Source organism: Trypanosoma cruzi, genomic scaffold (genome assembly GCF_000209065.1).
Source record: "Trypanosoma cruzi strain CL Brener 1047053516587 genomic scaffold, whole genome shotgun sequence".
NCBI classification, from domain to species: domain Eukaryota; phylum Euglenozoa; class Kinetoplastea; order Trypanosomatida; family Trypanosomatidae; genus Trypanosoma; species Trypanosoma cruzi.
The window spans coordinates 59,597-84,313 of record NW_001849363.1 but is presented as its reverse complement, the minus strand read 5'-3'; the positions used below and the strand labels follow the sequence as shown (position 1 = coordinate 84,313).

The 24,717-nt window shown below is 52.4% G+C and overlaps 5 protein-coding genes and 3 pseudogenes across 5 annotated transcripts, besides 29 other annotated features; 7 read left to right on the top strand and 1 right to left on the bottom strand.

Annotated features, from left to right (window-relative positions):
* Positions 1-303, top strand: Tc00.1047053510047.129 (mucin TcMUCII, putative; the record flags this gene model as incomplete). The annotated part of the gene is made up of 1 exon (XM_806214.1): positions 1-303. A coding segment is annotated over one exon (303 nt), but the record flags the coding sequence as incomplete, so codon positions are not given.
* Positions 1-4,457: a sequence feature (areas not merged during assembly with more than two copies in the genome that could not be assigned to a particular haplotype).
* Positions 80-143: a microsatellite.
* Positions 799-1,914, top strand: Tc00.1047053510047.120 (mucin-associated surface protein (MASP), putative; the record flags this gene model as incomplete). Its single annotated transcript, XM_806212.1, has 1 exon — positions 799-1,914. The coding sequence occupies one exon, from the start codon at positions 799-801 to the stop codon at positions 1,912-1,914; it is 1,116 nt and encodes a 371-aa protein (XP_811305.1).
* Positions 3,565-3,587: a microsatellite.
* Positions 4,458-4,749: a sequence feature (haploid, Esmeraldo-like haplotype).
* Positions 4,750-5,777: a sequence feature (heterozygous, non-Esmeraldo-like haplotype).
* Tc00.1047053510047.109 (mucin TcMUCII, putative) lies at positions 5,126-5,755 on the top strand (the record flags this gene model as incomplete). Its single annotated transcript, XM_806213.1, has 1 exon — positions 5,126-5,755. One exon carries the CDS (start codon positions 5,126-5,128, stop codon positions 5,753-5,755), a length of 630 nt encoding a protein of 209 aa, XP_811306.1.
* Positions 5,532-5,595: a microsatellite.
* Positions 5,778-6,395: a sequence feature (haploid, non-Esmeraldo-like haplotype).
* Positions 6,248-7,525, top strand: Tc00.1047053510047.100 (annotated as a pseudogene).
* Positions 6,396-6,799: a sequence feature (heterozygous, Esmeraldo-like haplotype).
* Positions 6,800-7,325: a sequence feature (areas merged during assembly that could not be assigned to a particular haplotype. This can correspond to areas where the two haplotypes were merged or to regions with more than two copies in the genome that were merged during assembly.).
* Positions 7,326-11,225: a sequence feature (heterozygous, non-Esmeraldo-like haplotype).
* On the top strand, positions 8,516-11,194 carry Tc00.1047053510047.80 (trans-sialidase, putative; the record flags this gene model as incomplete). The annotated part of the gene is made up of 1 exon (XM_806211.1): positions 8,516-11,194. The coding sequence occupies one exon, from the start codon at positions 8,516-8,518 to the stop codon at positions 11,192-11,194; it is 2,679 nt and encodes an 892-aa protein (XP_811304.1).
* Positions 11,226-14,473: a sequence feature (areas not merged during assembly with more than two copies in the genome that could not be assigned to a particular haplotype).
* Positions 11,356-11,401: a sequence feature (AT_rich).
* Positions 12,161-12,181: a sequence feature (AT_rich).
* Positions 13,205-14,104, top strand: Tc00.1047053510047.70 (annotated as a pseudogene).
* Positions 14,474-15,640: a sequence feature (heterozygous, non-Esmeraldo-like haplotype).
* On the top strand, positions 14,528-16,438 carry Tc00.1047053510047.60 (annotated as a pseudogene).
* Positions 15,567-15,631: a sequence feature (CT-rich).
* Positions 15,641-22,220: a sequence feature (areas not merged during assembly with more than two copies in the genome that could not be assigned to a particular haplotype).
* Positions 16,210-16,273: a sequence feature (CT-rich).
* Positions 16,798-16,832: a sequence feature (AT_rich).
* Positions 16,869-16,888: a microsatellite.
* Positions 17,600-17,779: a mobile genetic element.
* Positions 17,600-22,070: a mobile genetic element.
* Positions 17,758-17,782: a sequence feature (AT_rich).
* Positions 21,808-22,027: a mobile genetic element.
* Positions 22,221-23,003: a sequence feature (haploid, non-Esmeraldo-like haplotype).
* Positions 22,428-22,966: a mobile genetic element.
* Positions 22,559-22,579: a microsatellite.
* Positions 22,967-22,992: a microsatellite.
* Positions 23,004-24,717: a sequence feature (haploid, Esmeraldo-like haplotype).
* Positions 23,027-24,151, bottom strand: Tc00.1047053510047.10 (hypothetical protein, conserved; the record flags this gene model as incomplete). Its single annotated transcript, XM_806210.1, has 1 exon — positions 23,027-24,151. The coding sequence occupies one exon, from the start codon at positions 24,149-24,151 to the stop codon at positions 23,027-23,029; it is 1,125 nt and encodes a 374-aa protein (XP_811303.1).
* Positions 24,660-24,685: a microsatellite.

Sequence of the window (24,717 nt, the reverse complement as noted above, 5' to 3'; positions counted from 1 at the left end):
AACCCAAATAATACGGTAGAAATAGTTACGGAGCATGATACAGAAAAGTCCGAAACCAATAAAGAGGTCAAGATGCAGACACCAACTACGACAACCACTACCACCACCAAGGCACCGTCCACCACCACTACGACCACGACTACACTGGCGCCAATTCTTACTGCTACCGAAGCCCCAGCTAACAAGACGAAGCTCAAACAGTCACGTCTTCGCGAAGTCGACGGCAGCCTCAGCAGCTCTGCATGGGCGTTTGCCCCGCTGGTGCTCGCCGCATCCGCGCTGGCGTACACCGCTGTGGGCTGAAGAATTGTTTGCGGGCTGTGCGCGTCTACTGTGATCCGATGTAAAAAAATAAGAGAAAATAATGATTTTATTGTGCTTCATTTGCTTCCGCTGCGCTGCTGTGTACTCCATTTTGCTCCCCACATCCGTCAATTGGCGCGCATCCCAGGGACACTCGTATGTGTACTACACGCATACAACTGTTTGCGTGGACGCATTTTTGGGTTCTGGTTGCATGCACCCTGGCGCCATTCGGTGCAGTTTCTTCTTTGTTGCTTTTTTGCCTCTGTTTTTTTACTTTTTTTTTCCTTGCTAATTGATTGCTTTAGGTCTGTGTGTGTTTGCGTTTTGCCCTTTCACCGATTCCAACTGTCTCATGATGTGTTTGTTGTTGCGTGACTCTTATTGCTGGACGGGACGGTGCGTAATTGCGTGACGTGTCTCTCCTTTTTGCTTTCACTCTACGTTGACGGGGAGTTAGTTTGTGCTGAAGGCTGCACGCAAGTGACAGGAGTGATGGCGATGATGATGACTGACCGTGTGCTGCTGGTGTGTGCCCTCTGCGTGCTGTGGTGCGGTGCCGGCGGTATATGTGACGAGAAGGCAGTGGGTGGCTGCATGGCGTCGGAAGTGTTGGGTGAAAATGGATCCAACATGCCTAACGGATGTGATAGAACTGCGCTCATGCTGTCATTGCGTTCTGTGTTGCCCATCATCGTTGCTGAAGTTTCAGGTGAAGAAGATGGTCCTTCGAAGGGAGGAAGTGGTGGAGGAGGCGGTGTAAATCCTGGTGGAAAAGATGGTGGAAAAGATGGTGCAGCCGGAGCCCCTGCTTCCGGTGGCGGAGGTAATTCTTCGGGGTCTGTTTCTCCTGGTGGTGGTTCGCCACATCACCCTGGTGCTGGCACGGTGACCAGTGGCAATCCTTTATCCCGCCCGCAAAATGCATCCCAAACGGAAGTTTTGCGGAGAGATGAAACAGAGAATCAGAGTCTCTCGTCGCCCAAAGGAAAGGCAGCAGATACACCAGTCAATGGAGCACAGACAAAAAATCCCGATAACTCAGTGATTGCGTTGCCCGACAATCTGGCAAGTAAGGAATCATCAAATAAGGTAAAATCAGAGTCCCTCACTGCGCCAGGCGCAGCACCGAAGCCGTCACCAGAGGGTCCAAATACGGAATTACAAGGCAAAGGAAAGGCATCACCGGAATTATCAGACGCAAAACTGCCGGAACCCAAAACTGAACATCAAACAACAACTTCAGAAGAAGGGAAGAATCGCAGCCAGAACACGAGTGCATCCACGGATTCACCCGCAAAACAAGGACGAAATAACGAAGATCCTGTATCCACTTCAGGAACAGCGGAGAGTATATCAACTGGCAGTCAAGAACAAGCAGCAACGACATCTTCAAATGAAAGTTTTTCCCCACTTCAGGAAGAAACATCCACCGAAACGACAAATGTGGAGAATTCTCGACCTTCCGATACTGCACAGACAGAAAAGCAACAAAATGGCGGTAAAGAAAAGGCTGGCGACGGTGACAGCAGCACCGCGGTCCCCCACACCACCTCCCCTCTTTTGCTTCTTCTTCTTGTTGCGTGTGCGGCTGCGGTGGTGGCCGCGTGAGAGTGAGTGTGAGAGAGCCATGCACCGCCCGCACACACACTCTTCCTTCTCTCTCTGTGTGTTTGTGTCCCCTTGCATGGACTCTCGCCCTCACCTCACCCCACGAGGCACACACAATAATGTGCCCATTGTATATATGCATGCACACCCATGCAGGCCCGTTGGTGCACGTCACCCCACAGTTGACTGCAGCGGTTTTGGTGCTGCCTGTGATGATGCCTGCAACGCGATTTCCAGCAGTTGCCTCGTTGTCACTCTGGCGTATTCTTTTTTGTTTCGCAATGTGGTGCGTACCGACGGTGCGTGGGCGTCTGTGGTGATATTGAGGCATGTGCGCCTCAAAGCGCAGGAGATGCGTCGCGGGTGTGCGGCGTCGTTTGGAAGTACCGATGGGTGACCATCCGCATCCAGGCGTCATCAACGGACTGTGAGGGCAGCAGGAGGCACTGCGGCTTCTTTTGGCTTTGCACAAAGAGTTTATTGGGCGGTGCGTTTGTTTTCAATCTTTGCAGCTTTTGTGGGGAAGGTGGGAGGCTGAGGGCATTAGGACTGAATTCCTTTTACTGGCTGCGTTACGTTGACTTACGGCCAGTCGTGGCACTCTTTTGGAGTTTGGCGGCTTGTCTCTTTTGTTTGCTTCCCACTGCAGCACGTGGATAACACTGATCCGAAGAACATTTGTTTGACGGGTGTGAGCTGCTGCCGTGCGTGTTGCGTGGACTATTTGATTGTGTGGGGAGGTGCGTTGGAGTGACGAATACTTCTGTTTGGCGTGTCGCGGTGTGTTGGAATGATGTTCGGATGACGTGTGAAGGGTGTTGTGTGTAGTTTGTGTGTCTTCTCTGGTGGATCAGACATGTGTGCGGGGATTGTGGCATTGCTGGCTGACAGTTCCACGTCACTTTTCAGCATTCCTGGATGTGCTGAGGAATGACGGCTGGTGACCGGCGTGTTGGTGCTGCTGGTGGGAATAAGTGCATCGGGAATAGACCGTTTTCTCTTTTCCGTGCTGGAGCCGATGAACTGGCACGAGGGCACCGGCTGCAGGCTGCCTGCCAGCACGTGTGAGCGGCGGATGCATGCACACACCGACGCCCATCGCAAGAGCTTGTGCGATCACAGTGGCCTTTTGTGGCGTGCTTTTGTGGACGTCAGCCCATCGAAGAATGTGTGAAGCAAACGGCTGACGGAACACGAGGAAAATAAGTGCGTGCACTGTGCCGTGTTTCAGCGTCAATGGCAGAGCGACAGGAAGCCCGTGCTGGCAACTGAGATCTCTGCGTTGTGAGGGATGTCGGTGTTGATTTTGGATCGTCGAGGGTGAAGTGATTTTGCTGCTGCCCGTGCGTGTGGCCACTCCGGCAGAGGGCGGACACAACAGGGAGGGATGCAGGCGCTGCGTGTGTGTGTGTGCAGGTGCCATGCAACAACGTTACAACAAACGTGCTGCGACTCGGTGACCCTCACATCGCTGTGGTCCTCACGCACAGCCCAGGCACGGCCCACACCGATGCACTTAGTGGGCGGAGTGAGGCATCTTTTGAGGCGCTGCAGGGAACGGGATGTGTTTACGCAGCCACGACGTGCATGGAGTGTCACGATGGCACAGTCAGCTGTGGCTGGTGGAATATTTACTTCTCGGAGGCAACGGAGAGAGAGGGAGAGAGAGAGAGCTGCTGGCGTCGTTGCTGCCTTTTGTGGCCTCCCATGCCGATTATTGTCTGTCCGCTGATCATGGGTGGTGTGCCTCCACTAGTGACGTCGTCTGCAGGCATTTCACAGCACCAGCGAAACGCACATCATGTCGCATGCTTTGGCTGTGGATGTGGTGTCGTGAATGTAGCCGGCATTATTTTGCCCGACTCCTTTTCACTGCCTTGAGACAAATAGATGCGTCGCCGCCCGAGTCATTCGCTGCAGCTCCGTGTGTTGTGCTGCCAGCACAAGACTCTCTTGTTGTCTGACGCCTGGCTGACAGTCAAACACCACTGCGTTGGGACATGCAGGGATGTGGACTGCCGCTCACGGTGTTGGGCACCGCTGTTTGGATGCGGCGGCCACACGAGCGGATGTATTTTGGCACAATCAAATGCGTGAAGTACGCGGAATCACAGCGGCTGCAGTAATATCGACGGTGTGGCACCACGGAATGTGTGAGGGGGTGATGCATGATGAATCACAGTGGGCGGCATGCGAGGGAAGTGCACCGCGACGGAGCGTCATCCCGCCCTCAGCCTGCAGGGGAATGTACACCCACAAAATATATGGACGAGGCACCACCAAACACACATGCCCTTCCATGCAGCAATAAATAAGAGCGAAGGTGCGTTCTGGTGCGTGGGAGTCCACTCACATATTTTTATTTCCACCGCAATAAACGGCGAGCAATCAGGTGCCACAGCGACGAAAGGAAAACAAACATCTATTGCAGCACTTTACCAGCGAGAGGCAGGAACAACACAAACCGAATTATTGGCTGCACCAACACAAGAAACATTCACAAGAAATAAAGAAACAAACAAATTGTGCACCCTGCAGCAATTCCCAACACACGACCCTGGCATGAAGGTTTACCCTCTGAAAGGCAAAAAAAAAAAACGCATGCGGACATCTGCCAACATTTAAACTGAAAAATAAATGGTTGCTTGCATTATTCCATCCATTACGCTTATTTTTGCGTGTGCGGCTGCTGTGGCGTCCAGGCCTGCATGAAGTAGTGTGCGCTGAATATGAACGACGGCCGAAGGCAACTGAATTGTTTTTGTGATGACTATTGGCTGCGACTCCCGTGGACCAACAATCCGCGTGGTGTGCGGGGATATATTCTTTCTTTATTGTTACTTTGCTTTTGTGCTGCTGTGTGCGCTGCACCTCCTCTTGTGTGTGTGCGTGCCCTCCGTGAGGGGTGCCGGCACGACGGACCGCTCTCGCCGTATGCACATGCGGTGGAGCCTTGTGTGCCGCTCCTGTTTGCTTCTCCCTCTTCCGTCTGTGTGTTGTTGTTGCGGCAGGGCTGTGTGTGCCTGCTGCCGTGGATTGGAGTGTGTGTCGTGCGTGGTGTGCGGCGCACGGTGCATGCCTGGCTGCTGCCCTCTCCTCATGTGGTGTGCCCTCTGTGTGTGTCTGCCGCACCTCTCGTCTCCCCTGTTGCTCTCCATGTCCCTCACTGTGCAGATCAGCTCCACACCACTGAACGACCACACTCACGACGATGACGACGTGCCGTCTGCTGTGCGCCCTGCTGGTGCTTGCCCTGTGCTGCTGCCCGTCCGTTTGCGCGGCAGAGGCTGTTGGAGTCAAACCCGCTGACTCGGGTTTGTTGCCTTTAGAGTCGCAAGAGGCAGGTCTGAGGACCGATACTTCAAATCCAAATACACATAAGGAATCGGATCTGGATACTCCCCGTGCGCCAAATACACCAGTTAATGCCGTTGCGGGAGTGAAATCAGACGTGTTGTCCGCTACGCAAGATGAGGAGACTGAGCCTGGTGATCCAGTGCCAGACGGTGGGGATGCTGATTCGCCAGTTTCGAGGGATAAACCCAATAATACGGTAGAAATAGTTACGGAGCATGATACAGAAAAGTCCGAAACCAATAAAGAGGTCAAGATGCAGACACCAACTACGACAACCACTACCACCACCAAGGCACCGTCCACCACCACTACGACCACGACTACACTGGCGCCAATTCTTACTGCTACCGAAGCCCCAGCTAACAAGACGAAGCTCAAACAGTCACTTCTTCGCGAAGTCGACGGCAGCCTCAGCAGCTCTGCATGGGCGTTTGCCCCGCTGGTGCTCGCCGCATCCGCGCTGGCGTACACCGCTGTGGGCTGAAGAATTGTTTGCGGGCTGAGCGCGTCTACTGTGATCCGATGTAAAAAAATAAGAGAAAATAATGATTTTATTGTGCTTCATTTGCTTCCGCTGCGCTGCTATGTGCTCCATTTTGCTCCCCACATCCGTCAATTGGCGCGCATCCCAGGGACACTCGTATGTGTACTACACGCATACAACTGTTTGCGTGGACGCATTTTTGGGTTCTGGTTGCATGCACCCTGGCGCCATTCGGTGCAGTTTCTTCTTTGTTGCTTTTTTGCCTCTGTTTTTTTACTTTTTTTTTCCTTGCTAATTGATTGCTTTAGGTCTGTGTGTGTTTGCGTTTTGCCCTTTCACCGATTCCAACTGTCTCATGATGTGTTTGTTGTTGCTGGGCTGCTGTCATTTGTGATGGTGCGTAATTGCGTGACGTGTCTCTCCTTTTTGCTTTCACTCTACGTTGACGGGGAGTTAGTTTGTGCTGAAGGCTGCACGCAAGTGACAGGAGTGATGGCGATGATGATGACTGGCCGTGTGCTGCTGGTGTGTGCCCTCTGCGTGCTGTGGTGCGGTGCCGGCGGTGTTTATGCGGAGGGACTTGACAACAACGCAGTGGGTGGCTGCATGGCGTCGGGAGTGGTGGTCAAGAATTGTTCTCAGATGCCGAGCGGATGTGATAAAACTACGATTACGGCGCCACTGCGGTCAGCATTACCCATAACTGTTGTTGAGGCTTCGACTGAAAATAATGTTTCTAGTTCAACAGACGGTAATCAGGACTCAACTTCAGGTATAAATCCAGGTGTTGTTGTTGGTACTGATGGTGAAGGTACCGTACAGGCTGGTGGCAGCAAAACTGCTGGAGATTCTAAGGGCGGTGGTGATGCTGGATCGAGTGGAAGTTCTAAGGGAAGCGAAGGTCTCGATTCGGAGCCTCTCCCCTCTGGCGGTGGGGACACAGGTGACTCTCCGCCGTCTTCTCCTACGGACGTTACCTCCTCAACTCGCAGTGGTGGTGGCATGGATTCCACAGGAAATGCTTTATCCTCAGTGGGGAATAAAACTCCAGAAGAAGTTCAGCCAGAAAAAGCCGCAAAAGCGGCATTGCCTCAACACCCCGCATCTCAAGAACAGGAAACGATGAAATCCGCCCCTGGAACGCAGTCACAAACTCCTTCTTTGGCAGCTGGTCAAGATGTTGGCGACGGTGTCACGGGTGGCGAAGGTCAAGGCTCCTCGAGAGAAAAAACGAAGGAAGACGAGGATCTAAAGGCCCCCGGAGCGGAAGTAATATTGGAATCTCCAGATCCCAAATTGCACGGCACTGGAAGAAACGAATCGGAAGTACCCAACGCAGCATTGCAGGAGACGAAAAACAAAATCAAGGGAAAGCTCTAGAAAAAGAGAATAATGACAGCCAGAGCGGAGATGCACCCAAAAATTCATCTAATGAGCATGAAAGAAACGATACGCGAGAAGGAGGTAGCAAAGCCCCCACATACACAGCAGGCACCGCGCAGAGTACATCAACTGGCAGTCAAGAACAAGCAGCTGCGTCATCTTCAGATGGAACCCCTACTACAGCTCAGGAAGAAAAATTCACTGGAAAGAAACGTACTGAGAGTACCCAACCTCCAGATGCTGCAGGGACTGCAAAACCCTCAAGTGGAGATAAAGCAAATATTACCGACAGTGACGGCAGCACCGCGGTCTCCCACACCACCTCCCCTCTTTTGCTTTTTCTTGTTGTTGCGGCTGCTGCGGCTGCTGCGGTGGTGGCCGCGTGAGAGTGAGTGTGAGAGAGCCATGCACCGCCCGCACACACACTCTTCCTTCTCTCTCTGTGTGTTTGTGTCCCCTTGCATGGACTCTCGCCCTCACCTCACCCCACGAGGCACACACAATAATGTGCCCATTGTATATATGCATGCACACCCATGCAGGCCCGTTGGTGCTCTCTTTTGCACGACACGCACCGCTGCCGTCCTGCCTGGCTGCATGGACGGAGCACCGTAACTGTTTCTGTTTTGTTTTTATTGCATTGAGTGGGCGACCTCTCTCTCTCTCCCTCTGTGTGTGTGTTTTGCTTTACGGGAGTAATGAGAGTGTGTGTGCGCTGGTCGTCCCACGCTTCGGCTTTTTGTTTTGTTTTCCTTTTTGATTTTGTGGTTGAGTGCACCCATTCCGCGGCTGCGTGTGTGTGTGTGTGTGTGCGATGATATGAGTAATTTGCGTGTGTGCTATCTGCCTCTCTCTGCCGTTGCTTTCTTCAGACTCTCTTGTGGCGCACAGCTGCTCCGCAAGTATAGGCGCTGCCAAACACACAAGCACATGCACACACACATGCCGTGTTTAAAACGCTGAGAATGCACGCACGCACAGGATTGTGGCTGCGGAGGCCCTGCTAGGAGGGAGGTTGTCAGCCCGAGAATTCTTTCGTCGACGTGTGGAGGGTGTGATGCTGCTGGAGTGCAGCCGGTGAGTGGTGTGGGTTAGGGTGCCTGGGACAAGTGCGGATTGCTTCTCGTCCAGCTGCTGCACGTGCCGACGTGTCTCTCCTATGCTGTGTATACTTTGTTCAGGGATTCCCCGCCTGTGTGGGTTGATGCGCGAGTTCTTTGGAGGGTGAGTTGGAAGGGTGAACAGTAAAATGACTAGCGGCAGCGCGTGGGCTTTGCAAAGGACGGTTGTAGCCTTTTGCATTCTGCCGGTTGTTTTGTGTGTGGGTGTTTCTCGGTGTGTGCTGACATTTGACGAATAAGACACCCACCGTGGCTCATGCTGCTGCTGGTGGCAACAGTCGTTGTGTGTCCCCGGTGCATTTCTCCTCCTTCTGCTGTTCTTTGTGTCTGTGTGCGTGAGTTGTTGTTGGGAGTGAGTGCGGCGGGGATGATGGTGCCACTCACTGTGGATGGGTGGCGGTGCTCGCTGTTTCACCCCTTTCTTGGCATCTTTTCTCTCCACTTTCTCAATCACACACGAGGAAGCAAACAAACGCTAAACGCTACTGTGAAATTCGAAGGCACTGAAAGGACCAACAACAGCACACACACACATATTTATATGCTCTCACGTGTTGCTGCAGTCATGGCACCCCGCACACACAACCGTGGCTGCGTGACCGGATCCCGCGGAAGGAGGAGGAAAGGAAAAGAGAGTGAGCCGCAGAGGCCCAACATGTCCCGGTGTTTGTTTAATTCCACTGTGCTTCTTTTCGCCGTTGTGATGATGTGCTGCGGCACTGGTGGAGCTGCGGCCGCTGATGACATGCCGTCAGATTCAGGATCTTCACCGGAGAAGTTGTTTCATTGGAGAGATAAGAAAGGAGAAGAAACAGTGAGTTCGCTCTATGCTCCCAGTCTTGTTGAGGTGAATGGTAATTTGTTTGCCGTTGCCGAGGCGCAGTGCAAGAAGAATGAAGGATGCGATTTTACTGGGGTTGCCTCGGAGCTTTTGGCTCTGACTGATGAAAAGCCAAAAGGGTTGGATAAAAGTAAATTGAAGACACAAGTGCTGGTGAAACGTTCTTCCGGAGGAGAACAATGCCCCTCCCAAACAGCAGTTCTGGCTGGCACTCAAAGAATGAAGAAGGTACATGTGAGCGGACCAACAACAGTGGTGCAGGGAAGTGATATTTACATGCTTGCTGGAAACTACAGTTGGGCATATGAGGATAATGCAGATTCTGTGTCTCAAAGTGGACTCTTGCTGGTAAAAGGTAACATCAGTGGTGAAGAAAATGGCAACAAAAGGATCCTTTGGAAAGATACTTACGATCTCCCATGGATCTCTAACGGCAGACAGGAACAATCCTGGACACGACTGATTGGCGGTGGTGGATCGGGTATTAAGATAAAAGGCAATACTCTCTTGCTTCCATTGGAAGGCACAAAAAAAGAGGATGGGAAAGCCGTTTCGCTGATTATGTACTCCTCGGACACTGCGGGTTGGACGGTATCGAGGGAGATGTCTGCCGGCGGCTGTGGTGATCCCTCCGTTGTGGAGCGGGAGAAGGACAAAAAACTCATGATGATGACTGCGTGTGATGACGGCCGCCGCAGGGTGTACGAGTTTACTCTAACGGAGTCGTGGACGGAGGCGCTCGGGACGCTCTCGCGCGTGTGGAGCAACAAAAAAGGCGCAAAGGGCGTTAGAAGCGGGTTTATCACAGCGACGATTGAGAACAGGGACGTGATGCTCGTGACTCTGCCGGTGTATGCCAATACTGAGAGGGAAGAAAATGGAAAGGGCGTACTCCATCTTTGGCTGACGGACAATACGCACATTGTTGATATTGGGCCGGTATCCGGGGAAGATGACGCTGCCGCCAGCTCCCTGCTCTACAGAAGTGGTAAAAGTGAAACGAATGGGAAGGAAGAGTTGATTGCACTGTACGAGAAGAAGACGGCCGAAGGGGAGAAACCATCATCCGGTATGGTCTCTGTGCGTCTGACTGCGCAGCTGAAGCGTGTAAAGGAGGTGCTGGCGACCTGGAATAAGGTGGACGGCACTGTCTCCCAGCTGTGCACCACTTTACTTGCTCAGAAGGGTCTTTCAACTGACAATGCCTGCGGCGCTGATAAGATCACGGCTGGGCTGGTTGGCTTTTTGTCCGGCAGCTTCTCTGGTGACACATGGAGGGACGAGTACCTTGGGGTGAACGCCACAATAAAGGGGAATGATGGTGGGGCAACAAAGACTTCAGATGTTGTGACGTTCCATGGAGCGTGGGCGGAGTGGCCCGTTGGCGCGCAGGGGGAGAATCAGCTGTACCACTTTGCGAACTACAACTTCACTCTTGTGGCGACGGTGTCCATCCACAAGGTGCCGGAGGGAGGTACTCCCATTCCATTGATGGGTGTGAAGAAGAAGAAGAATGGTGCAGGGAGTTCTGTATTCCTGGGACTGTCGTACAACAACAAAAATAAGTGGCAATTGCGGTGCGGTGACGAAAAGACGACTGAGCACAGCAGCAGTTGGAAGCCAGAGACAACACACCACGTGGCTATTGTGCTACGGAACGGCAACCAGAGCTCCGCGTACGTCGATGGTCAGCGTGTGGGTGGGGATGCGCCATGTACATTGGGAAGCACGGATTTGAGGGAGATCTCCCACTTCTACATTGGAGGGGATGGAGGCAGCACAGAGAACAAAGAAAGCCGTGGAGTCGTTCCTGTGACGGTGGCGAATGTCCTGCTGTACAACCGCCCGTTGGATGACAGTGAGATTGCAGGGCTGGCCAAAAATAAAATTAATATTCCAAAGCCAGTGGCTGCGCGTACTTCTTCGCCTGCTGTGTCTCGCCCGAAGCCCTCTTCTGAATCCTTGGCGAGAGGAACAACGGGTGCCGGTACCGCTCGTCACTTTGGGGCAAATGGTGATGGCAGCACTGTTTGCGGAAGCGGACTGCTGCTTCTGCTTCTTCTGTTGGGACTGTGGGGGTTTGCGGCTCTGTGAGGAGTGACTGGCTGCCGCGTGGGACACTTGCGGCATCCCCAGCACGGAATTAATTCCGAGAACTAACTTTTTCCTTAAGATAATTTTCTTTTCTTGTTTTCTGTTTGTAATTCGTCATTTTTTTTTTTTTGCGTGTTGAGCGTGTGTGCGAGTGTGTGTTCTTTTAAAAAAATTTTTGTTTTCTATTGTTTATTATTATTATTATTTCTCATCCCCCATACCTTCTCTTTTTTGCTTTTTGGGGCAATCACTGTGGACGTGTTTTTTCTTTTCTACTCTTCCCTCTTTGTTTGTTGCTGCACTCTTCCTGCGAGGGGTGCCGTGTGTTTCCGCCCAACTGCTCCACTCGCACACCACCGACACGCTCACGACGACGGCCCTGTGCGCCTCGCCTGCTGCACGCATGAGGAGGGGCCGCGACGAACGGCGCGCTGCGGGAGCCGTGACGTGTGGGCGTGCGACGAGGGCCTGTGGGGCGGAGCACACATTTCTTCCCTCTTGTTTTGTTTTCTTGCGGCCAGGGCTGGCAGACACCCGCAGCGCCACACACACACAGCCACACCCTGCCGCCGTGTTTTTTTTTTTTTTTGTGTTTATTTCACGCGCTGGCAGTCCCGTCAGCATTTCTCTCCCTCCGATGATTTTTTTCTTTTGCTGCGCTCACTCTCCCGATGGAGTGACGCGACTGCCGTCGTGTCTGCGTGCTTCTCTCAGTCCCCACACACGAGTGACTGTGCTCTGCGGGCCGCACTCACGCGCCGATGAGAGGGCTGAGGGGAGCAGCAACACGCCGATGACCCCGTGAAATATAAACGATGTGCGGACACGCAGAGGGTCGGACGGTTGAAAGACATTTAAATATCTTTTAATTTTATTTGCGGGCAAAATATATACAGACAGTTTGGTGTGGCCACACGGCAGCCAGGCGATTTTTTAAATTTGTGTGGAACAGCATTGGACGATTTCTTTTTTATTTATAATTATTTTGTGTGATGGGGTTTGTATAAGAGGAAGGGGATGGTTTTTTTTTCTGTTTTAAATAAATCTTGTGTGGATTGCCGCTGCTCGGGCTGCAGTGCAGTCATGAGTTTGAGCGGTCTTCTTCTTGTTTCCGCTATGCGTCTCCGCTGTGCATTTTGTTGTGTCTCTCTCCACATACTCTGTTCCCTCTTTTCCACGTCTTTGCTTTGTGTTGCTGCAGGCACACAACCACACACACACGATGCACATTGCAGTGTATTTGAATGCTTGTTTTGCAGTGCATGCTGGCAGTTGCGTGTGGCGGCTGTTGTCTTCCTCCGTGGCCATGAGGAGAAGGGAGGGGGAGCGCGCAGCCCGAGTCTCCTTTCCTGCGGGTGTGGTGCACCGCGTGTGACTGCGTTGAGTTGGGCTCCGTCTCCCATCGAGGGCGGGATGGCAGGAGATTTTGTTGACGCGTCATGGATGGATGAGGGTTCGCTTGCGCGTGTGGCTGCTGTGGTGGGTGCTCGCTCCGTGTGCGTTGTGTGGTGGCCGCGGTGTTTTGGTTGTTTCCCTGGGGCTGCGGGAATGAGCTGGGTGGAGATGGTGGTGAATGCCGTCTCGTGGTGTGTGAACTGTGCGGCTGGGCCTGCCGCCCTCTCCTCATGTTGTCTGCGCTCTCTCGCTGTATCCGCGGTGCTCCGTCCCTCTCCCTCTTGTTCCATTGTTTTCCCTCTTTATCACTGATCAGCTGACTGGCTCCAGCGACTACACTACGCGTGACGATGACTGCGATGGTGACGGTGTGGCGCCATGTTGTTCCTTGCACTCTCGTGCTGCTGCTGCTCTTCCGTGTGCGTGACGGTGGCTGGGAGCCCTGGACATGTATCTGGTGCTGCGGATACGGTGGTTGTGCCGGTGGATGTGTCGTGTGCTCCGAGTGACGGAGGCCTGAGCTATCGCGTGCGTGTGTGGGCGTGGAAGAGGTGCTCTGCTGCCAGTGCTGAGGCTCAGCGTGAGAATTACACTTTCATTGGCTTTGATGTGCGCATGCATGGCAGGAATGGTGAGCTGGGTGCTGTGTGCCATGTGGCCAATGCGGTGCACACATGTAGCAACTGTGCTGCCAGCTGTGCAGCGGAAGAGGAAGGGGCCACCGTTGCCTTCACGATGAATGTGACGACACATACGCGGGCCCTTATGAATTGTGGTGACGCCAATTTCCTCCCGATGGAACCATCCATCCGGTCGCACGGAGCGGCGATGCTGACCGGACGGGCATCTGTCACTTACCACCACCCCATGAAAAGAAGGACGACACAGAATCTGGTGGGACAACTGCACCGCAAGTTAATGCTGAGCCGTGACGTCAACACGAGGATTGGCGATGTTCTGCGGCGGCTGACGGACCCAACACCGTCGATCCGAGTCCCGCATCCAACACGGCGACCAACACGTCCGAGACGAGGCCTGTGTTTGCCACCAATACGAACGAAGTGATGGTCCCGAATGCATCCACGAAGAGGCCTTCCTTTGCCAACGGTCCGAGGATAGTAGTGGCGTCGAATGCATCCGGGATCATGTCTGTCACTTATGGCGGCAGGGAACACGTTGCTGCGGATAACACGGACGAGGTGAATGAGCACAACGCCACCGGACACAAATCTCTCGTTTTAGAAAATGGCGTTGCAGGCAGTGGATTTGTTACTGGGGGTTGATGCGGGCGGATTGAGTCAACGCAATGCCTCTGGACACGAGTACAAACCCCAATTACGAGAATTCACCGCGCAGTATTCCGGGAGCGGTGCGAGTCTACACGACTGCTTTGCCCTGCTCAACGACGCGAAATTGACACTGCGAGAGTTAACTGTTGACGGCACCGTGCGTGTGTGCGTGTGTTGGTTGTTGCTGCTTCTTCTGGGATTGTGTAGAGTTGTGGCGGTATTGTGAGCCGAAGAGTGTGGCATTGCGACTTCTCACGGAGAACATGTGCCGCGTTCCCCGCGTGTTTTCTTTTATTATTTACTTTTTACTGTTTTTGTTCTTTTCCTGGAATAATAATTATCCTTGCTGTTACTTTATTATTTACTGGTCGGTTGCTGCACACTGTCATCGGTGACATGTTTCCCCCTCTTGTTTTGTTTCTGTTGCCCACACGCGGTGCCGGCCTTACTGCTGTGCGTCCCACGGACTGCACGAAGGGAGGATTGGAGGAGCAGGCCAGATGCCGCAATGAAATGTGAAGAGTGTTTTGTTTGGGCTGCTGCCATTTGTGACTGTGGCGTGGCTGTTGTGTGACTTGTCTCTCCTTTTGCTTTTTGCGTTGACGGGGAGTTAGTTTGTGCTGAAGGCTACACGCAAGTGACAGGAGTGATGGCGATGATGATGACCGGCCGTGTGCTGCTGGTGTGTGCCCTCTGCGTGCTGTGGTGCGGTGCCGGCGGTGGTGCGGCCGATGGTTCTGGCGTTGTTTCTGGAGCTTCCAGCGGAGGTGTAGTTGAAGCTGGTGGTGGTCCTTCTGTCGCCGTTGAGAGCATTGCTGTTGATGCAGGTGGAAAGGATGCTACTTCTAATGAACATGGAACTCGATCATCGGAACCTGTTGTTCAAGTTGACAATTCTTCATCGTCTAATATCGGTCAGGATGCGAGTCATGTTTTAGACCCCCCTGTAAAAGATCTAAAATTAACAGAAGAGGACCCCAAAGTAAATGTAGATCAGCTACAACCAGTGCTTCCAGCTGGTTTGCCTCCCAAAGCGGAAGTAGAGGGGTCACAACATTTTAATGCGCCAGACCCGTTGCCCAGGGCACAAGACTCAAAAGAAGTTCTTAATAATGATGATGGTGACGTTGAAACTCTCGAGAATGATGGAAGCAAAGTTGACGTAAAGAGTGACGCCAACGCCGGCCTCTCTTCTAACAGCAACAGCGATCCAACAGAAGCACCACGAGGGCCTGAGGCGAAGGAAATCACGGTGGAACAAGCAGCACCGCCAGCAAAGGGCCAAGTAACTTCACAAGCGACGGAGCAAAAAGAGGCATCACCAAAGAATGAAGCTACGTCCAGCGTAGTTGTCACACACAAACCATCAACTGTGATTCAGCAACCAACAAAATCCTCTTCACCTCCTACAGACGGAATAACTCCGAAGCCAGGAAACAAACTTGCTGGTGAGGACACTTTTCAAAGTGACCAGCAATCCGATGAGCACGTACCAGAAGAAGCAGCGCAAAATGGAACTATTGCTGGCGGAGAATTGAAGACAAAACCAGAAGACACCACCGAAAAAGGTCCTAACAGTACCGATGATAACAAACAAGTTGGCAATGCAGCCATCGGCAATTCAAATGGAGGTCCGGAAGAAAAGAACGGAGCCACGCCGCAAGTTCAAGGAGAAGTCGTGGAACCCAAAGAAGAAAAAGAAGTGAAAAAAGAAATGGAAGAGAAAAAAAAGGCAAAGGGCTGAAGAGAAGAAACAGGACGATCCCGGGGAAGATGATGAAGACACTGAAGATTCAGCTGATGACCCGGATCACAAGGAGGGTGAAGGACAGAAGGAAGGAGATGCAGGAAGCAGTAAAAAAGGAAAAGAAGTGAATGGGGGTGGTGGTGCCGACGGTACACCCCCTGACGCACCTGTATTTCTTCAGCCTCCTTCCCCTGTTGAAGTTACGGATCTTCAAAGTATTGAGGAAAAGAATGATGACGATACTGGGGGAGAACGAGACGCCGGCAGAACGCAAACGCAAGAAGCAGCAGGACCATCAAAGGCAGAGAATTTAACAGCAGAATTAAGTACCGAAGAAGATGCCGCCGAAACAGAAACAAAAACCCCGGGAAAAAAGACACAACGAGAAGATGCAGGAAAAGAACAGACAACCATTGGAGCAAAATCAAATCCAGAAACACCTGCCGCGGAAACGGAAGCACACAACAGAGAAGAGGTAACAAAAGAAGAGGAAGATTCAGGAAAGGCAACAACAAATGAAAATTTTGACGGAAGGCAAACAGCCGTAAAGGACGATGACCACAATGAGGCAGAGAAAACAAGGCAAGAAAATGAAAACGAAGTGGAGAAGGCAGAAGAAACACAAGAAGAAGCCAAAGAGAAAGAAGAGACAACCGAAAAAAAAACCGTTGCAGCCAAAGGCCTTAAACTGAACAGCACGGCAGCAGCAGACGACAGCGACAGCAGCACCGCGGTCTCCCACACCACCTCCCCTCTTTTGCTTTTTCTTGTTGTTGCGGCTGCTGCGGCTGCTGCGGTGGTGGCCGCGTGAGAGTGAGTGTGAGAGAGCCATGCACCGCCCGCACACACACTCTTCCTTCTCTCTCTGTGTGTGTGTGTCCCCTTGCATGGACTCTCGCCCTCACCTCACCCCACGAGGCACACACAATAATGTGCCCATTGTATATATGCATGCACACCCATGCAGGCCCGTTGGTGCTCTCTTTTGCACGACACGCACCGCTGCCGTCCTGCCTGGCTGCATGGACGGAGCACCGTAACTGTTTCTGTTTTGTTTTTATTGCATTGAGTGGGCGACCTCTCTCTCTCTCCCTCTGTGTGTGTGTTTTGCTTTACGGGAGTAATGAGAGTGTGTGTGCGCTGGTCGTCCCACGCTTCGGCTTTTTGTTTTGTTTTTTTGTAAATTTAATTTTTTTTAATTTTTTTTCTGTTTGCTTTAAAGTTTTTTGCTAGTCTTTTTCTGTTATTATTATTATTATTATTTCTCATCCCCCATACCTTCTCTTTTTTGCTTTTTGGGGCAATCACTGTGGACGTGTTTTTTCTTTTCTACTCTTCCCTCTTTGTTTGTTGCTGCACTCTTCCTGCGAGGGGTGCCGTGTGTTTCCCGCCCAACTGCTCCACTCGCACACCACCGACACGCTCATGACGACGGCCCTGTGCGCCTCGCCTGCTGCACGCATGAGGAGGGGCCGCGACGAACGGCGCGCTGAGGGAGCCGTGAAGTGTGGGCGTGCGACGAGGGCCTGTGGGGCGGAGCACACATTTCTTCCCTCTTGTTTTGTTTTCTTTGCGGTCAGGGCTGGCAGACACCCGCAGCGCCACGCACACAGCCACACCCTGCCGCCGTGTTTTAAAGATTTTTTGCTGCGCTCACTCTCCCGATGGGGTGACGCGACTGCCGTCATTTCTGCGTGCTTCTCTCAGTCCCCATGCACACAAGAAGAGTGACTGTGCTCTGCGGGCCGCACTCACGCACCGATGAGAGGGCTGAGGGGAGCAGCAACACGCAGATGACCCCGTGAAATATAAACGATGTGCGGACACGCAGAGGGTCGGACGGTTGAAAGACATTTAAATACCTTCTTAATTTTTTTTTTTCGGGCAAAATATATACAGACAGCTTGGTGTGGCCACACGGCTGCCAGGCGATTTTTTAAATTTGTGTGGAACAGCATTGGACGATTTATTTTTAGGAGCTTGTGAAAAGAATGATCGCGGGAGAGCTGGCTAGCTTAATTAATGTATGTCTACATCCTGATAAATGAATGCATTCTTTATGATACTTTCTACCGTATGAATCTTTTGGGAAGAACGCGACTTTGTAGGGGCAGGGAACCGATAGAGGCCAGATAATATTTTTAATTTTATTTTTTACAAACACACAGCCAGGTATGTTTACAGACATGTCATTGGTCCCCTACACACCCTCCGAGTGGTGTGATATTGGCGCCCGTCTCTGGGACATGGTGTGCCAATGTGGCGAGATCCAGGTGCAGATGACGTTCATTAATGGCAACCAGATGTCGGATGAGACGTTAACTGTGGCCCCATGATCCACAGGCTTATGCCTGTTCCATGGACCTGTATCTAAAGCTTGGCAGGGTTCTACTCTCATTGGACATATTGCGGATCTACGGGCGCCTCAGATCCCTAATTTTGAGACACAAGCGCTCCTGCCCGCTATGGGGGCAGCCCGGGAGTTGGGGCACCAACAAGGGCTCATCACTGCTGAAAGGGAGCGCCTGAATATTGATTACGCAAACGCCGTCGCGGACGTGCAGAATCGGAATGCTCGGCTTAACTCGCAGTTTCAGGAGGCGCATCACAACCTATTGGTAAGGGAATCCACTATCGCCGGGGCCGGCAACCAGGTCCCAGAACTACAACAGCAGTTGGAGGCCGATCGCGCCCAATTACGGGTGCGCGAATTCAACTTGGGAGTCCCCACCGCTCAACTCCAGGAACGGGAGGCACGCCATAATGCACAACAACCCGCGCGGTATGCGGAGACGGCGGGGCGGGGCAAGGCCACCGCTACTTAACACGTTGCCAACGATGGCGTAACTACACTACCGCATCAGACGGATATCTTGATGGCTGGAGGCGTGCCTAGCAGCGCGGCCCGACGCAGTTCGGCGGCTTACAGACGCCCTCACGGCAATGTTGGGAGACCACATTTCCACCCCTCCACGCCGCTGCCTTCCCGCACTTCTCCCCTGGACGCCCAATTACCCATGGAAGAGGACCGCAGTTTCTGCGCATTCGACGTCACCACGTGGCCCTCGCGCGTATGGAATGAGGGCGCCTCCGGAGTCGTTTTCGATTTCCGGTGCGCATACCAATGCTGGCAACAGGAAAACGAGCAGGTTAAACTTGCCTTTGACAATTTGGTCGAGTGGATCGGCGTACTGGAAGGCGGGCAGGATCCCATCGATCGCTTCATGATTTTGGCAGATCCCTACGGAATACATTGCGGATGCAGCTCATGATTGCATCCGATCCCGGTATCCGGCTTTCCAAACGGCGTGCCCGTCTACACACTGCTGTTCACCAGACGGACGCTTATGCGAGGGCAGCTCAGCCTCTCGTCGATCGGCGAGAAACCCAACGCACTTTGCGATGCCAACAATGTCATATCTTTGGACACGATGCGTCTACATGCAATGTGCGTCCGAGAGGGAATTGCTTACATTATAGGCGCCCATCAAAAAACGGCAGAGGGGCTGCCGCACGCCGCTCATGAATGCTGACGACGGGGGCGCCATCGAATCCGCCACCTCCCACCAATCCGCACAGGCAGCGCACCGCGCCGCCGATGCTCCACCCGATCTTTCAAATTGCCCGACACAATCTTCGGGAAGGGCGAAGGAGCTTATCTGCCAACGACGCTCGAATGTGGTACGAATCACCGACATCCCCGCTTTGGGTCAGTTATATGAGGAGAGCGAACGAGGTCGCTCGAGAGATGTGGGCGCCGTCAACGTGGGAGCGTGGAATGCCCCTAGCGGGGCAATTCACAACCTTTAGCCGCACGCACGAACAGCCGATGAACGAGGAGAGCTGTGCGGTCTTTTTGATGGCAATATTAGATGTGGCGCCATCGACCCGACTGCAGTACGCCAGGACGCTGCGGTCCATGTTGGAAATGGATCGAACTCCGCTGGACATGATGATTCTGGGGTTACAAAAAAAAATTGCGGCGCGATCGGAGACGAAGCAAGCGCGCCCCTTGACAAAGGAAGGGATGAATCAAGTAATCCGCAGCCGGACCGATTGGAAGGAACGTGTTGTCGTACGACTCGCGTGGATAACAGCGAGTCGTTGGTCCGGAATTGCGGCCTTGACACCCAACAATCTTAAACTGAAGCCGAACGGGGTCATAATTTTGGATTGGTCCGTCGTGCCGAAGACGGCGAGGCGGATCCCCACCGCGCCCCGCTGTCCGACAGGAGACGAGGGCAGGACGCTTTCGACACTATAAAGCTATGCAGGACACTTCAAAAAAACAACGGAAAGCTCACGAATATCACGAATGCCCAAGTCGAACGAACTTTGGTTCCTTGGGATGCCACGGCGCATTCCATAAAACGCGGTGCGTTGAGGCACGCTGCGCAAATCGTGGAGACACTCAATTTGAATCCACACGTGATCTCGCAGTTGGCGAAGCACGTCGATCCGTTCGACCTTCCCCAGAATACCGTTCGATATTTGGGGATGTACACCACAATGCTGACCCAGGTGTCGTCGCTGGTCGCATTGATGTGAAGGGAGAAACGGCGGAAGGGCAGGAACCGTGGCTGAGAGCGGAGGAGCGTTTTTTCCGTGATTTTTATCACAATCATGCCGCAACAATAACGAGACGCGCGACGAGGGCGCGTCTGGCCACTCCACAAGATGAACGAACCATCCCGTTACAGCAGGTCAACGTGCCCGTATTGAACCTGGAGTGGATTAAAAGTCGGTTGAACCCGGCCACCTTGGAGAGGCTCATGCAAGTTTGGGGACTCGTCGGGCGGTCCCCTTTCCATCTTCCTCCGGTAGAGCGCGCGAAGGCTCACGGAGGATTCCAGTCGCTGACGCGAGATTGTTACGAAAAGCAAGAATAATCGAGGACGGTTCGTCCACAATAACAGGCGGATGGATAATACCCTTTTGGTTGTGGAGGAGAAAACCACCGGCTTACGACGACGATGGATCGCGTGGCCACGCGACAAGAACCGAGACGACCATTACAAGGCGAATGCGCCTCTTTTACACATTTCCCATTATTTGCCACCTGTGATGGCTGAGGCCGCTTCCTGCCTGGACTTAAAGGCGTCCTTTTTTCGTGTTTCTTTGCCGCGGGAGACTCGGCATCTCTTTCGATGCCGCGTGGAGGACGGCACGCTGGTGGATCTCACACGGCCGCCAGTGGGATGCAAGGCCGGCCCAGAAATTTTCCAGATTATTACTTCGGCAATTGCGGGGGTGACGACGGTGGTTCGCCCCCTCTGGGCTGCACCTCCGTTGGTGCGCGACGACGTATGGGTCGGTAATATACGCATTGCAGGGTCGAGAAGCGATGTGACACTGTGGGAAGCCCAAGTGCTTCGTAATGCGGACGGTTGTCACGCATCCATGGGGGAGGACCGCGAATCGGGCGCTATGCAGTGCACCTTCCTGGGAGTGCGGTTTGATCATGGCAACACCGTGCGGTATCCCTGAGTGACACGTTTGTCCTGTTTGTATGCGCCATGCCGGCGCTCAATTCTTTAACCATCGCGGAAATGGAGGTTACGGCGTCACGTTTTTTGTACGCGGCTGCCATTTTGTGCACGCGTTTATGTGACCACTACTTTTTTATCAAGGCAGTGCGACGACGATTATCCGCAGTTAACCAAGGGATTGTGCAGGAGACATCCCCGGCAAACCTTCCGTCGGCAGCGGTTGGTTTGGGCGAGAGACTACGACGCATCATCAAGAATACAATCGTAGGCGAATCATCAATTCCACGGAAAAGGCATCGGCCGCCATCATCACGGACGCATCGCTCCATGGATGGAGAGCCGTTTTTATTCCAGACTCCGGCGACGTTAAAATTGCCGGGGGAAATGGGGGAAGAGGAAGCCTTTTCTTATCATGCAGGCCGAGGCACGAGCAGTACGCCTAGCCTCATCGGCTTTTTCCGCCATCTTGCCATCCACTATGGACGTTTGGGTGGACAACACTTCGCTGCGAGGAGCTGCGAATAAAGGCAGCTCGAAATCACACGCCATGACGTGGGTGCTGCAACGGATATATGAGTTTTTGGACTCTCGCGGAGTAAAGGCATCCTTTGGTTACGTACGGTCTGCAGAAAACCCCGCGGACGGCATATCACGCGGTTGCGCTTTTACACTTCAGGAACTGGCGAAGGGGATCGGCGGGGTCTTGTGGCTGGAGGACCCCAGAGTCCGCCACTTCGTAGGTAAGAACATATTGAATCTTATTTGAGCAAAAAACGTCAAGAGAGCGATCGAAAGAACAGAAACAAATCGGAATAAACTATTGAGGCGATTGCCCGCACCTGCTTTGACTTCCTTTTCCTTCCTATATCGTCGGGTTTGCTGGGATAATTTCAGGATCCGTCCAGCGGCCAAGGCACATCTTCATCCCTTAGGTTTTGCCGAATGAATGGGAGCAAAGCGGCGTTTTCGCGCCGTCGTGAAGAACGCCCGCTCCGTTCACCCTTTTCCTTGCGCCATTCGCGTGCGTTCCCTTCTTCGGTTCCGCGAAGAAGTAAAGTGTGAATTTTGTTTTGGCGCTTGCCGGCTGATCCTTCTATCGCGCCGCCACCTCGCCAAGAAGGTAGTAGTCAGGCAGTGCCCCGAATATTGGGCGCTTCGCCGTTCGATGCCATGTGGGTCGGCGCCGCGGACAATTTCCCTCCTTTCCGTTTCTGGGCGAGGGCGCCTCCATGCATGCATAGTTGGTTTTCTTTGGTTTTCTCCTTTTGCTAACCCTAGGAGTTTTCCGGTTCTATATTTTGATTTTTGTGTCTTAATCTTCTGGGCCGCTGTCCGAATCCTGCAGTTTCTCAACAACAGAAAACAAACGAGATAGGAATAAGAAAGGGATGGACGGAATAGGAGTGGGGATTCGCCATACCCTCAAAGTTTGCCACCAAGTAGGTACATACATACATACATACATGTATCATCCGTTGGCCTCAATTGTGGCCCGCTCACTCTATTCGGATGGGTGCATATAAATATAGTTAGATATGGCGTTCATTCCTTACGAAGTGGCAGACTTTTGGGGTCCACCACCAGCCACAACACCCCACCGCGTGGTGGTGGGAATCACAAAAGAAGGGGAGGATGGGTGAAGGTAAAACAAATAAAATAATTATATTGCCGCTATCGGTGTTCCCCTGGTCCCCCACCCCTCCTTTTAATAGTCGTGCTCTTTTCAAAAAAAAAAAAAAGTCCATACGGTAGAAAAGTGTCGTAATGAAGTGTCCATTCCGCTTCATCGGCATGGATGCATATCAATGGCGGTAGCCGGCTCTCCTCGCGATTATTCCCTTCGCAAGCCCCTAAACAAAAAAAAAAAAGAAAAAAAAACATACGAGGGTCCCCCGTTGCACCTAAATTTGCCCTAAAAGTCAGCAAATGCATGTATAAATTCCCCTTTGTTCAGCCTCTGCGTTTCCTCTTCCGGTGGCTGGGGTGGGGCGGCGGCGGCATCTCCAGAGAAGGTGTGGGGAGGCCGGCGCCACTCCCAGTTCAACTCGACTTGGTCACTTGTAAATAAACTGACTTCAATAACTATGCAGAGCTCCAACTTGATTGAAGCGTTCGCCGACTCGTCCAGAGTGAAAACATGCATAAATTTTTCAACACGTGCGTAAGGTAAACGGCTTCCGTGATTGCGGCGCTCCACTCGCACAATCATTCTTCGACTTTCTTCCTTGTGTGGAGGATCGCTCTTTTCATCGTCATTCTCTTTGCTCGCAATTCGCTCCCCAATGTAAACTATTTTCGATTCCGCAGCATCTTTCTCCTTGAAATTCCCCTGTGAAGATCTGCTAAATTGCGCATGTAAAAGCTCCACTGGGAATGCCATCACAGTTTGCTGCGCTATGAGAATGGCAATCCGAGCAGCTTCAGCCAATTTTTTATTCCTCACCATTTTTTTGTAGGCAACTTGAACGTTTCCAAGAAAACCCCAAGCCGTATTGAGAAACCGTGATGCCAATCCTCCGCACTCATCTGCTTTCCCATGCCCGTGTGTTTTGGCAGCTGTAATACGAGATGGCAGTTCATCGTACGCGTCAGCCAACAGTTTTTGTATACGCTGTAGTGCGATGAGAGCATCGTTGCAAGGCGCTCCATCAATTATAAGGGTTTCTCGGGTTACATCCCGTTCAAACTGTGCCCATACAAATGGCCACGCGCCGTCTTGAAAGAGAGACGACGCCGAACTCGATGGATCCAAACCGACTGCTTTAATTGTCGTGGGCAAAATGGCACCAGCAGGCGCAGCGTATTCCCCTCGTCCGACACCAACTCTGGAATCATGCGCGCCATTCGGCACTCGACAGAAGCCCAGCAGTAAATCCTCTATAAATCCGTCGTAGTCAATCAGCAATGTTCCAGTCATTTTCTCCGTGAATTCCATGGATTCTTCCAGCGATGGCAAATTTTCATCGGCAACGCGATGGGCAAAGTTTTGAGTGCTGGTGACTGGAGAAAGGACGTAAGTAAACGATTCCTCCCCCATGAGTGTACCAAACAAACAAACAACAGAAAAAAAAAAAAAGGAAAGGAGCTTTTGGCCCGAATGGGAATTGAATAGCGACTGGCAACCCGGACACGGCGGTTTTTTTTTTTTTTTTTCTGCTTCCTTCCCTTTCCAGTGCAATGGAAGTCCAACACTGTGAGGAATCTGAGAAACGAGAAAGGAAGAAGGCAAACACTCACAACTGCAAAAAATGACATGCGGCAGCCCAGTGGCTCAGGGGCAGTAATAAAGAAACAAAAGTTCCATGCTTGATTTGCTCCACACACACAAAAACAAACAACAACAAAAACAAACAAATGATGAGGAAACATCACGTCCGTATTTATGCACTTTGGAAAACAAATAAAAGCGCTCCGATGTCACGTTCCTTTTCTTTTGGGTCCGCTCGCTTCTCTTCCTGAACTGTGAAAAAGGGAGGGAGGGGGGAAATGCATGCTTGGAATGTTTGTCTTTCCCCTCTTGTTTTCCCCAGAAGCCGTGCCAAACCCTTTCCCTCTCTCTCTCTCTCTCTCTTGGTGAAATGTATTATTCGCACATCTCCACAA